At 43.9% G+C, this 13,898-nt stretch overlaps 1 protein-coding gene across 3 annotated transcripts in view; it reads left to right on the plus strand.

Moving 5' to 3' along the window:
- The window catches only part of HSPA12B (heat shock protein family A (Hsp70) member 12B), an 80,933-nt gene extending 70,825 nt beyond the window's left edge, over window positions 1–10,108 (plus strand). For all 3 annotated transcript variants that reach the window (XM_073611112.1, XM_073611113.1, XM_073611114.1), the window contains 2 exons: window positions 4,137–4,240; window positions 8,332–10,108. In XM_073611112.1, the coding sequence (XP_073467213.1) occupies window positions 4,137–4,240; window positions 8,332–8,966 (739 nt within the window). In that variant the 3' untranslated portion in view covers window positions 8,967–10,108. The remainder of the gene's footprint in view (window positions 1–4,136; window positions 4,241–8,331) is intronic.
- Window positions 10,109–13,898: the final 3,790 nt, after the last annotated feature.

Here is a 13,898-nt window from a genome sequence, read left to right on the forward strand (position 1 = left end):
CGGTAGGGTTGAGGTCAGGGCTCTGTGTTCAGTAGGGATGAGGTCAGGGCTTTTTTTTCAGTAGGGTTGAGGTCAGGGCTTTTTTTTCAGTTGGGCTGAGGTCAGGGCTCTGTGTCCAGTAGGGTTGTGATCAGAGCTCTGTGTTCAATAGGGTTAAGGTCAGAGTTCTGTGTCCAGTAGGGTTGATGTCAGGGCTTTGTGTTCAGTAGAATTGAGGTAAGGGCTATGTGTTCAGTAGGGTTGAGGTCAGGGCTCTGTGTCCAGTAGGGTTGAGGTAAGGGCTGTGTGTCCAGTAGGGTTGGGATCAGGGCCCTGTGTTCAGTAGGGTTGGGATCAGGGCTCTCTGTAGGCAAACTCAAGTTCCTCCAAACCAAACTCATAAATCCATGTCTTTATGGAACTAGCTTAGTACACAGAGGCACATTCGTGATGGAACAGAAAAGGACCTTCCCCAAACTGTTACCACAAGGTTGGGAGTGCACAATTGTCTAAAATGTCTTTGTACTGTAGCATTAATAGTACCCTTCACTGGAAACAATGCAACAAAAAAAGCTGCTCCAGGTGAGTGAGACTCTGGGTAATCCCCACACACAGTAGTCAGGTGCTTGCCCAGCTCACATGCTGTGTAACATAAGGAAATGATTCCAGACGGCTGCACTTCTAAAAATCCTTTTATTGAAGCTTCATATGATCAGTGGTTGACAGATGGAGCAGGGAACAAAGAGGTAGACGCGTTTCATGCATTTGGAGAGGTGGTCATATAATTGGTGTGATGGTCAGGTGTCCACAAACTTTTTGGAGTCAGCAATTTCACCAGCTCCTCTTTTTAATTCTGCATGCAGAGTACAATGGCTCTCTTCCCTAATCAGGTATCTTGTTTACCTTTGTGGAAATGTAGTCCTATCACATTGGTGATGTGAACCTATCCTCATAGAGTGCATCCCTTACAATTTTTTTTTTTTACCTATAATGGCTGACGCCCAGCATCTCTTGTAAATAGATCACTCTAATTATCAATCTACGAGTAATGAGTGTTCAGTTCCTACCTCTTCGGCAATCACTCAGTGCTGGCAGGGTGTCCACAGGGAGCGGTCATTTTTCACTCTCAACGCGTCCGATGACCGTGTATCAGTCCTGCAATTGCTATTGACAAGGTGATTTCTGAGTCATCTGTGATGACTTCACTATGGATTCAGGAGCCCATCTGTCACAGTTTTATATCCCAGGGGGGCCCTGTAACCAGACTTAGAGCAGTTCTGTATGTGCGTATCACATATTTGTATTGATGGAAATCCTAATCATATTAAAAAAACAGGGCCTACACTTATAAGTGAAAAACCTACACAGTGCATCTCTGAAATCATTGCATATTTCCTAGATTTTGATCTGCAAGTGTAGATAAATACCCGTTGATCTGGTGGAAATGCACTCAGCTCACAAGTCAGGGCTGGCATCACACAACATTTTTGAGGACTGAGTGGCAAGTAGGGTTGGGCGAACGGTTCGGGCCGAGCATAAGTTCGGGCTGAACTTTCGCTATTCGTACGTTCAACGAACAGCCGAACAAACGGGTAGTGCAATCGCTTCTTCGGCCCCCGAACCAACCACAATGCATTGCGGCGCTGAAAGCCCTGATTGACTGAAGCAGTGAAATATTCAGCCAATCAGGGCACAGAGCACTGTCAGAGTCATGATTGGACACTGTTATCATGACTTTATCCAATCATGGCTCATCCCCGCCCCACAGTATAAAAGTATTCTTTCAATGGCAGTCATTTTCAGTGTGATTTTGGCATGGAGAGAGATAGAACAAGGCTCTGTTCAGTGCTATTAGTTAGTTAGTGTGCTATACTGTGCTATTTTGCTATTTTGCTTCAATTGTCAGTGTAGAATATTAGTTTAATGGCAGTCTAGGGATAGTGTGAGTGTAGTGAAGAGGACCATCATTCAGCTTTGCATAGTGTGCAGAGTAGGGACAGCTCAGAAAGTTTCACTGTAGTGAGACCGTGTCAGTAATCTTTACATTAGTGTATAGCTAGAGTAGGGACAGCTCAGATAGCGTCAGTGTAGTGATGGTTGAACACCATCTATTTGATTGTGTTACTGCCAGTTTAATGCCATATAGTTCTGTGTGCGTTACTGCCAGTTTAACGCCATATAGTTTTGTGTGCGTTACTGCCAGTTTAACCCCATATGGTTTTGTGTGCATTACTGCCAGTTAAACTCCATATAGTTCTGTGTGCGTTACTTCCAGTTTAACGCCATATAGTTTTGTGCATTACTGCCAGTTTAACGCCATATAGTTCTGTGAGCGTTACTGCCAGTTTAAGGCCATATAGTTTTGTGTGTTACTGCCAGTTTAACGCCATTTACTTTTGTGTGCGTTACTGCCAGTTTAACGCCATATAATTCTGTGCATCACATTATATTGCAGTATATTATAGTGTATCCGTGGAGTGTGTCTGTGTAGTGTACGTACTCAAATTAAAGTGCACCAAACACCTCTTTACATTGATTAAGGTGCATCAGCATACAGATTTCAACTTCTTCTTTACATTTGCTTATAAGGACTGCCCCCTTCCTCCCAATAGACGGCAGACGTTCCCTTGGCACTATAAGGGGGCCAGCAACAAATGTGTCCACAGGCAAAGGTGGACGTGGTGGTCAGTCCTCGGGCATCATTTCTTCTGTTTAGTGAGTTTGCCCATGCTATCCAGCCACAGCTTGCAGAGGAGGTGGTGGACTGGCTTACTAAACCTTCCTCATCCTCCTCATCCTCTGTCACACAAGCAGAGTCAAGTGTGAAGTCCCCTGCAGTTGCAAGAGTGGATAAACCTTGTCCACATCTATTCCTGTCATAGCGCCAACATCAGCCATCGAGGAGTCAGCTGAGTTATTTGACCACAGCGTCAGCCACTTGCAAGTAAATGGCGTTAAACTGACAATTGAAGCAAAATAGCACCGTATAGCACACTAACTAACTACTAGCACTGAACAGAGCCCTGTTCTATCTCTCTCCACGCCAAAATCACACTGAAAGTCATGATGACAGTGTCCAATCATGACTCTGACAGTGCTCTGTGCCCTTTTTGGTTGAACCTTTCACTGCTTCAGCCAATCAGGGCTTGCAATGCACTGTTCATTCGTTCATGCATTGTGGTCGGTTCGGGGGGGGGCGAAACAAACAAACGGTCGAATGACCCGTTTGTTCGGCTGTTTGCCGAACGTCCGATCAGTGAAAGTTAGGCCAAACCGTTAGCTCATCCCTAGTTAGGAGGAGCTAGGTGGAGGTCTGTGGAATAGTGGATTGGTTACAAATGTGGGTGCCCGTCTGGTGGTATGGTGCTTCCCCTTTTGGTATTAATTGGCTTTACTGGGGTTCGATCCCTTGGGAAGGCAGAAAATAGTCGGTTTGGAACTGTCCTTGAGCTAGTGGGGACTCACTGGATTACTGTCAATCCTTTAAGCCTTGTTAATTTATGCAGTGCCCTCTGAGTGAATCTGAAATCTGAATATCACAGATCTTGCCAGATGATGTACATGTGCATTCTAAGCAATTTGGGCTCCTCAGCTTTCCCAAGATACGAGAGCCACTAGAACATGGGGTGTAGGGTATTTTTTTTCATTTTCTTAGATTTTTATTTATTTATTTTTTTTATTGCTTTATATAGCATTTTCAAATTATACTCTTTGCAAGAGTCCATTATTGGTAGTGAATCTATAATTTGTGTAGCAATAGTCCATACCCCTTGGAACCCCCAACTGGGCTCCCACAAGTAGTAATAGCTTAGATCTTAGCAGTTCAGTCCCCAGAAAGCTCTTGACCTAGATTCAGTTCCCTTTTTGTATGTTATGTCCAGCAGAGGGCAGTACTATTCAGAAAAGCCCAGGAAAACCTGGCTAGCAGAGTTAACCCTTACCAACCTTACAGCACCGCTTCTGCTGGGAAACCTCAACTAAGCAGTGCAATTTACACAGCAGAAAATACAGTTAACCCCCAAAAGTACTGAACACAACCAACACAGAAATACCCCGGTAAGCACCTGCTTACAAACCAGTCCTCCTAATTCCAGGATACAACCATTTATGTTTAATCCCTGCCATGCAATAATGCAATATTTGTGTCTTTGCCGTAGCGTGAATTTCGTGACGTGGTCATCACAGGGAATGCTGAGAATGTCCTCCGAAGCTATGAATGAACTCTTCCAGCCCACCATCCAGCAGATCGTCCAGCACATAGGTATGGTCACACTGGAAGCTTTGTAGAAAAGGCATTGCAGGGTTCATATTGCAATTTGTAGCTTGCTGCTACAGCTGACTACAATGCAGGAAAGGGTGATGGGACAAACATAACCAAATGGCCCCTTGGACCATAGGAATGTTTTCCTGTGGGCCAAAAAAAGTATGCCACACTAGGGGGTCTCTTTTTTTAAAAAGAAAAAAAAATAATAATTGGGTGAATGCCTCAGCATTCGCACAAGCATCATGAATAATTCTCCTAATGTGTCTAATGTGTGTATTTTCTGTAGTCATCAGCTTCATCTAGTGGCCATAATGTGAAATTTTCCTGATTTTGGTATTTCAGGAATATACTGCATTGTGACCACTAGATGGAGCTGTGATTGCGATATTTCAGGAATATACTACATTATGGCCACTAGATGGAGCCGCCAATCATAGGAAATACACATATTAGATACGTTACATGGATTATTTGTGATGGCTGTACAAATGCTGAGGCATTAAGCAGTAAATGAATAGATCACAAGTGTGGTATGATGCTGCAGAGATTTGTGGCCACGGTGGAGAATGGGTGTTGTCTTAAAGTGTAAGTACAGCCAAATTTGTATTTTTTCAAATTGGGTAAAGTGGGAAATATTATAACCCCTGTCTGGTTTTTCAGGGTTTTTTTTTTTTTTTAGAAAGATTTCCTCCTTAAAGGTCAAATCTGGGGACCTAAAAGCTCTGCAGTGGGATCCCCCATTACTGCGAGAGTTCAGTGCTCGTTTTCTTTCCAGGGTACCATGAAAAAGGATTTTTTTTTTCTTACCCTATACCCCTCTCTCCTCCTTCCCTATTGGCAGTCTGCACGGTACTATTATCTCCAATGGTCAAGGTTGTGGGTGGGCCCTCAACGTCCTCACTTACAATGCAGCACTGCTGCTCCTGCATTGTATGTGAGGACTATAGAGCTGCACCTGATGGACAGAGAGCCAAAGAGAGGAGGCTTCAAGGAACCGGTCATGTGGAAGGAGGAGCCCACAGGAGCGAAGAATAAGGTAAGTAAATAATGTACTAGACCTCAAAATCTTGTGGAAAGCCTTCCAAGAAGAGTGGTGGTCGTTATAACTACAAAGGGGTTTAATGGCCATGGTTTTGGAATGGGATGTCCAACAAGTTCATATAGGTGTCCAAACTTTTGGCCATTGTATCTCCAGGGAGATACAGAAGAGTGGAGGCCGTTATAACTACAAAGGGGTTTAATGGCCATGGTTTTGGAATGGGATGTCCAACAAGTTCATATAGGTGTCCAAACTTTTGGCCATTGTATCTCCAGGGAGATACAGAAGAGTGGAGGCCCAGAAGAGTGGAGGCCGTTCTAACTACAAAGAGGTTTAATGGCCATGGTTTTGGAATGGGATGTCCAACAAGTTCATATAGGTGTCCAAACTTTTGGCCATTGTATCTCCAGGGACAGTACAATGTGGAGTCAAGGAGGTGGAGAGTGAAGTTTCTAGGGTTAGGGTTTGTAGACCTCTTCCATCCCCAGTCCATTTTATCTGCTGCTTCATGTGCCTTCTTGCAGTATTTGAACGGTTGGGATTGTTTTCTCTTTTGCCCATATTTCTTCTTCTATTTTTTTTTCCATCAGCGGTCCAGACAGTCATTTTATCTGCCTGAGCAGCATATGAATAGTGTTTTACTATTGTGTCCTGAGAGATATCCCAGCATGATTCATCACTGAGCCATGATTCACCCGCAGGAGATGTAACAGATACGGATTATTTACAGGCAGACGGTCTAAGCGACATTAATAATGTATGGGGCAACCCCGAGAACAGGAGAAAAACATCTGCAAGAATTATAGCACAGCCCCGATGGGATCTTCTGCAAGGCGAGAGCGCCAGTATGTTCTGAAAAATAAAAGGAACAGTCCATCCAAAATTGATGTTTCACAGTTAGGTAGAAGCTGGGCAGTTAAAGGGTTTCTTTCTATCTCTCAGGGACACCGTTGATGAGATCTTGAACTCTACGCTTAGTTTTTAGGTCTGCAAACCATTAGCAGGAGGGTCTTAAAGTCAGTTGGATTTTTCATTTATTTTATATTGTGGAAAAATATAACCAAAGATGGAAAAGAACCTTTGGAATTGGTGGGAAAAGAACCAGGGTCAAGGGTTCCTAAGCAATACTCTATGGGGTAACTTTAAAAAAGCAGCAATATGGAAGTACCACTGATTTCTGGAGTCCGAAGCTGGTGGAGCCTAATAAAAATCAATGGGAGTCTTGCCAAATGAATGGGAGAATCTGTCAAAATCACATGACAATCATGGAGCTCTCTCTACTGGACCAAGCAGAGAATATTCCATGGAGCACCACTGGTTTCCCACCACGACCCGCATTTCATGAATTGGTTGTACAATGCATGCCATAGTGTGCTAGGGGTGTATAACGGAGATTGGATAGTGATCTCTGCTCTCTGTTATAAATTGCCCCCTATATAGGCACAAAGTGTGTGGACACCTGACCATCACACCTATATGAACTTGTTGGGCATCTCATTTCAAAACCATGGCCAGTAATATTGAGTTGCCCCTTTCCCCCATACCTTTGTAGCATAACTACAGGGGTTGAAATTGCGACCCAGCCCCATGCTCCAGGGCGTCCGTGTGGCCCTCCCTGTACACCTGTATAGGAGGGCCGGAGAGGGTGGCATATTGAGGAACTGATCCCCTCTATCTTCCTCCTGTAGCCTGTAACCGCAGAAAGCCTGCTTCTCCTCCTCTCCCTCCCGCAGGCATTCAGCAGCTGCAGGAGGAAAAAGGAGGGGATTGGTTCCTCTATATGCCACGCCCACCGCTCCTCCTATCCAGGTTGCTCATCTCCTGCTGCCCCCAGGCCCCTGTGTTCTCCCCTGAACTTCCCCCCCAGCACTGCGGACTTCTCCGCTCCCCTCTCCAACCAGCTACTGGAGGGGATGTATCAGAATGGAGAGCGGGGAAGGGGCTGGTGAATATGTAATTTACCAGTCCCTTCCTTTTCTGAATGGACAGAGTCAGTGATCGGTGCCGACCACTGACTCTGTTCATTTATATATGAAGCATAGTAAACTATGTTTACTATGCTTTGGTTTGTGAATGAACTGGAAGTTCTGTATAGAGCTATTCCTGTCCATTCATTCCATGCTGCTGAGACTGCAGAGACGGAAATTAAGGGCTCTGTCTTTAATTTCCTTTCTCTGTCTCCAAGGGGAAACAACAGAGGTCTCTTTAAACCCTTTCAGGAAATCCCTCCAACGGGGCTCCAAAAAAATTGCAAAAAACTAAAATTGTAAAAAACAATAATAAATTGGTAAAAAAAATAAATAACAAAAATAAAAAACTACTGACACCAGTGGCAGAACTACCAGGGTTGCAAAGGTGGGACTTGTGACTGGGCCCTGGCGTTTTACTACTGTGGGGGGGCCCAAGATGGCAGGAAGGGGGCCCACTGCAGAACATGTGAAAGGGTCCCACTGCGGGATCATAATAAAGGGCCACGCAATGGGAGTACAGGGCCTCGGGTTTAGTGGGAAGGGCCCAGGACCAGAGGTAAGGGCACCGGGCTCAGAAGGAAGGGCCCTTCATGGTTTCTCGCTTCCCGAAGGTTCTAGTTAGGCCTCTGATAACAACCATCATCCAACGCAAGACTTTGGAGTGTGTCTGTAGGAATCTGTGTCTCTTTAGCTAAAGGAGCATTTGTGAGGTCAGGTATTGATGTTGGATGAGAAGACCTGGATCTCAATTGATGTCCCAATTCATCCCAGATGTGTTCAGGTCAAGGCTCTTTGCAGGCCACTCACTCCTCAGGAAAGTCTTTCCACAAGAACTTTGAGTGTGTCTGTGGGAAATTGTGCCTATGCAGCCAAAACAACACTTGTGGGGTCAGGTAGTTGGGCTAGAAGACCTGGCTCACAGTTGGTATTCCAATCAGTAGGGTTGAGGTCGGGACTTTGTGCAGGAGACTAAATTTCCTTTACACCAAACTTTTCAAACCATGTATTTTTATCATTGGAGGGAAAAGCTGTTTGTAGGTATGCGATCATTATTTCATTCTTATGCTTCTTGCCTGCAGGTGACCTCATGAACAAGCCAGAGGTGAAAGGAATCAAGTACCTGTTCCTGGTGGGTGGTTTCGCAGAGTCAACAATGCTTCAGAATGCAGTCCAGACTGCATTCAGCGAGATCTGCCGGGTCATCATCCCCCAAGACGTTGGCTTGACCATCCTCAAAGGCGCAGTCCTATTTGGCCTAGACCCGACCATTGTGAGGGTCCGACGCTCACCACTAACCTACGGGGTCGGAGTCCTGAATAAGTACGTTGAAGGGAAGCATCCGAAGGAGAAACTCCTGGTCAAAGATGGGAAGAACTGGTGCACGGACATCTTCGACAAGTTTGTCTCTGTGGACCAATCAGTGGCCCTCGGTGACATCGTTCAGAGGAGCTACTGTCCGGCACGCCTCGGGCAACGTAAAATTATCATCAACATCTACTGCTCCTCCACCGATGATGTGGTCTACATCACCGATCCGGGAGTCCGGAAATGTGGCACCATCAACCTGGACTTACCAGACATCAACGACGCCAAAACATTTCGGCGAGAGATTAAAGCCAGTATGCAGTTTGGAGACACGGAGATCAAAGTCACCGCCATGGATGTGAAAACCTCGAAAATTGTCAGAGCCGCCATTGACTTCCTGTCTAACTGATGGACAAAGTCCCATCACATTTGGACAATAACTCCAAGCACTTAATGATATAGTTCTGGACTGTGGAATTCATAAATGCAGCGTATGACTGTTTCCGACGTACACACTTTTATTTTATGTGGCATTTTTGAAACACTACATGGATTGGCTCAGCGATCAATCAGTTCACCCAAAAACTGATCTTTCCATTATGGAATGATGCTACCTGGTTGATTTGCCAAGGCCAGTCCACTGAAAACGGATTTTCTCATTATAGAATGAGGCCACCTGGTTGATTCAACCAAGTCAGTCCACCCAAAACTGATATTTCTATGGCAGATTGATGCCACCTGGTTGATTTTCAGTTTTTTTTTTTTTTTAAAGACTCTGGTAGTGAGATTTCTGCTTTTATACTTTATGGTGGAGCTGGAAAGCCAAGTGCAGTGTAAGGAGGAGCAGGTGATGTTGAATTAGCGGCTGTAATACAAATTAAGTTCTCTGAAATTTCATCAAAAAGACCCTCTATTATTTCATGATGTGGCACAAAAAAAAAATAGTTCCCCGTGGTGATGTGGCATGGTTTGTTTATAAACAAATCCACCTCAGAAGCCATCATTGTCTGACATGGCTTTGTGGATAAACAAAGCCATGTGATCACCATGTTAACACTGAGATTGTGATCGGTGGCTTTCTTGGCAGTTGCTATTTTAAAGAGGACAGGTCAAGGTTATCACCCTCGCCACAAAGATACCAGCAAACCAAGCTTGCAGTATGGTATAGCAAGAGGGCACCTTTCCGGGCACATACTTACTGTGAGGGTAGCAGCCTGTATTTCTTGTGTTCTAGGCTGGTAAAATATCAGCAAGGGGAAGGCTGACGTCGTATTGATTCCTTTTGGTTTTGGAATGGATTCGGGAGAATGGGCTGCATGAATATTTATACATTTTGGGAAAGGTGGTTTAAAATAAAACAGTGCGTTGGCCATTTTGGGACAATGCAAGGAGCTTGCCATTAGCACTTTGGATCTTCTGCCACCCACATAGATGGCACATATAGATTTCTAAAAGAAGAAGACTGTGGCGCTTACTCAGTGCTAAAAAACAATAATGACTATAATAAACAAGTCTAATATAAAGTGCAATATTCAAGGAAGAAAATTTTCATTAAAAAAAAATGTGCAAATATGCAATAACATCAAAAATAAATAACTTTCATGAAAATGTGCAAATAATCTTCGAAGATAAAGTGCAAAATGCGCCAAAGTGATAATTAGTGCAAAAAATTGTGTCCGATCAAGGATAACAAATAAACAGTTCATGAAATAAAGTGCTTGTGCAAAAAACGAAAAAATCCAAGTGTTTCCACCACGCATCATAAACTTTGATGAAGTCACGGGTTCAGTGACGCAACGCGTCAGGGAGGAGCCGTGTGTCGTCACTTCCGGTCGTGGCCGAGACCGGAAGTCCCCTTGTTTGTGAAGCTGTATTGAGCGTTTTTAAACTGTAAGTTACTACTTGTTTTTTTAATAAATTGCACTGGATTACTACACCATGGAGCCCCTCCTCTTTCATTGCATGTAATCTGCATTTGATGAGCATGGAAACTGATCCTTATACTGGTGTCGTCTTGCTTTGGATACCTCTGGAAACGTATCGATTGTTGTGGAATCAGTACTCCATCCACACAGAGGCTTGACTTGGCCTGTAGGGGTCTCCATATGAGGTGAGAGGCTGGGGCAAACTAATAGCGCACAACGGATGGTGGAAACACTTGGATGAATTGGATTTTTTCGTTTTTTGCACAAGCACTTTATTTCATGAACTGTTTATCTGTTATCCTTGATTGGGCACGATTTTTTGCTCTAATTATCACTTTGGCGCATTTTGCACTTTATCTTCAAAGATTATTTGTACATTTTCATGAAAGTTATTTATTTTTGATGTTATTGCATATTTGCACATTTTTTTATGAAGATTTTCTTCTTTGACTATTGCACTTTATATATTAGACTTGTTTATTATAGTTTTGATTGTTTATTAGCACTGAGTAAGCATCACATTCTTCTTCTTTTATATTCATTTTTAGTGTGGGAACACCTTATATGTTGGTAGCTACTTATTAGTCCCTCCTTTGTTCATTATTGGTTTGCGCATTAGTACTCTTATTTTACATATAGATTTCTCTGGCCTACTCTTCAGTCTTGTAGTTGTACCGGCTCCTCTCCTGGACTGAAATTGGTTACTCTGATTTCTCGCTGCACACTGTGAGCTTCTAACACTGTGTATTAGAAACTGCAGTAACAGTCCATTCACTCATTGAACAGCCCAGGGGTCCGTCTTTTTTTTTTTTTTTTTTTTAAGTTTATTTGCTGGTAAAACTTGGGAGGGATTTAGGTGTGAAGTGAGATACAGTGGAACCTTGGATTACGAGCATAATCCGTTCCAGGAGAATGTAATCCAAAGCACTCGCATATCAAAGCGAGTTTCCCCATAGAAGTCAATGGAAACTAAGATAATTAGTTCCGCATTTGGGGTGTGCGGTACCACATTTGGCCAGAGGTGCGGGGGCGCCGGTGACACTCGGAACGGTTCGGAGCCATTCGGAAATACTCTGAACTACTCGGAAATACTCGGAAACACTAAAAAATACTCCGTTCCGGAATGTTTCCGAGTCTTTCCGAGTTCAGCCGAGCTGTCCCCGAGTATTTCCGAGGCTCTCCGGCGCCCCCGCACCTCTGGCCAAATGCGGTACTGCACACCCCATTAGCTTGAATTCTACTCGCAAACTGAGTCAGAATTTTAAAAAAAAGTTGATCGACTTTCAAAACGCTCGTTAACCGCGTTACTCGTAAACCAAGATTCCACTGTACTCCCAACCAATTGAAAAATAGCAGAACGAAGACAATCAAGGGCCTGATAAAGGCAAGCAATGGGCCACATCTGCCCCCCCCCCCAGCCCGAAGTTTTGGAGACCACTGCCGTATTGTTATGAATATAAGCAGCAGCGTTCTCAAATGTCAATATATGCATTGCCTTAACTCTATAGTCCCAGTCTGTCCAGACAGTATGTTCACCTGCTGACTTGGCACTATTCACAGGCAGCTTAACTCTTCAATAAGACACAGAAGCTGGATCCAGAGCAATTTTACTTCAGGTAATTTCAGTACAGAAGAAGTTTTTTCCAGTCTTTGGGAGTGCAGGAAGAGAATGTCCTAAACCTTGTCTCTACAAAGAACTAACACTGATAACGGGAACATGGAAAAAGAGCGGGGAGGATCTAGCTAAGACTGAACTAACCAGCATTAATTAGGAGGGGAGGACAGAGGGAAAAATCAAATCACATAAGCAAACAAGTAATTTTGGCCCCAAACCACCACTAGATATCAGCCTGCATTAGAACAATAGTAACTTGATACCGTTCAATAGATGCTTTGTTTCAAATGCCAATTTAAGCATTCCCAGTATTCCAGACAGTGTGGTCACCCTCTGGACTTGGCACCATCCACAGGCAGCTTAAAGCAGAGTTCCGGACATAAAACACATTTTACATTATTTAACTGCATTAGATACAACCTTTGGAATTTTTTTTTTTCTTACGCACCTTTTCAGGTCTGTTGCTAGGGGGTCCCTCCTAATCTGCCTCTTCCTCTCCACGGCGCATGACGTCACTTCCCTCGGCGCCCGTGCTCTCTAGTGCTCCTGGGAGATGTCTGTCATCATTTCTCAGCAGTCACTGGGCAGCGCCGAGGGCTTCGTTGCCATCACAACGGGGGAAGGCACTTTCGATGCCGACGCCCGTTGTGGCGGCCACGACAGAAGTGTACGGAGCTGCGCCATACACACTACGCATGCGCGAGAACGGGAGGTGCATGCTGGTCGCTCCAGCTGCACCAGAGCCCCAAAGATTAGTGCTTGTGGGCTTCACATGCCCACAAGCAAGATGGTAATAGACAAGAACAAGGAGGAAAAGAGATCTTTCTAAATTAAATCGGCAATCGAGTGCCGTTTAAACAGAGACACGTGAGCGCTACTACCAACTTTTTAAATATTAAGATATTCATCCTTAAAAAAAAAAAAAAAATTTCACAGTTGGAACTCCGCTTTAACTCTTCAATAAGATGCAGATATTGAATCCAGATACATTTTATTTCATATAATTGCAACACAGAGGATGCTTTTCTTCAGTCTTTTGAAGTGTAAGAAGACAATGACTTGCCTAAATCCCACCTCTGCAAAGAACTAACACTGAGAGAGGGAACATGGAAGAAACAGAGGAGGGTGTAGCTAGAACTGAACTAAGTAGCTTTAAACAGGAGAGGAGAACAGATGGAAATACTAAATGACATAAGTAAACAAACTGTAGTGGCCCCAAACCACCACTAGATGTCAGAATACCCCAGAACAATAGTAACTTGATACAACAGAGACCTCTGTGTTTTATTTAAATGTCAGATACAGGCTTTAATGAGATCTATGTTCTTAGAGGTCAGTGTTCACATGTATGCCCCCCATTGGTCTTTTGCACAGCTTCTCTCTGTAGGACCGGATGTCTCCTATTTGTGTACAGAGAGTGCCTCTGTGATGAAAAAAACAAAACAAAGTTAATATGTTACAAACACAAGGCGGATAGAAAAAGCAATATTCGCCTTTTTCACGATGTCCCTCCACCTTCAATAGAGCAGAGGCCGGCGTGGTCTGTACCAGCAGGAAGTATGAACAGGTCGTTCCTTATCGCTTCCCACAGGGGGAGCCAGAGCTGTGTCCGGAGAATATCAGAAAATGAAATGTACCCAGAAGTTTATTTTTGTATTCGTCTTCACATATTTCTGTATTCTTATATTGTGTAGAATCGGTTCTCCTGTGTATGAAGTGTATGACTCAACCTCAATAAACCACTATGGAATGTACAGATGTCTCCAACATATACCGAGGTGTTGTCCAAGAATCTACACCA

This window comes from Aquarana catesbeiana, linkage group LG01, assembly GCF_042186555.1.
Source record: "Aquarana catesbeiana isolate 2022-GZ linkage group LG01, ASM4218655v1, whole genome shotgun sequence".
NCBI lineage: Eukaryota > Metazoa > Chordata > Amphibia > Anura > Ranidae > Aquarana > Aquarana catesbeiana.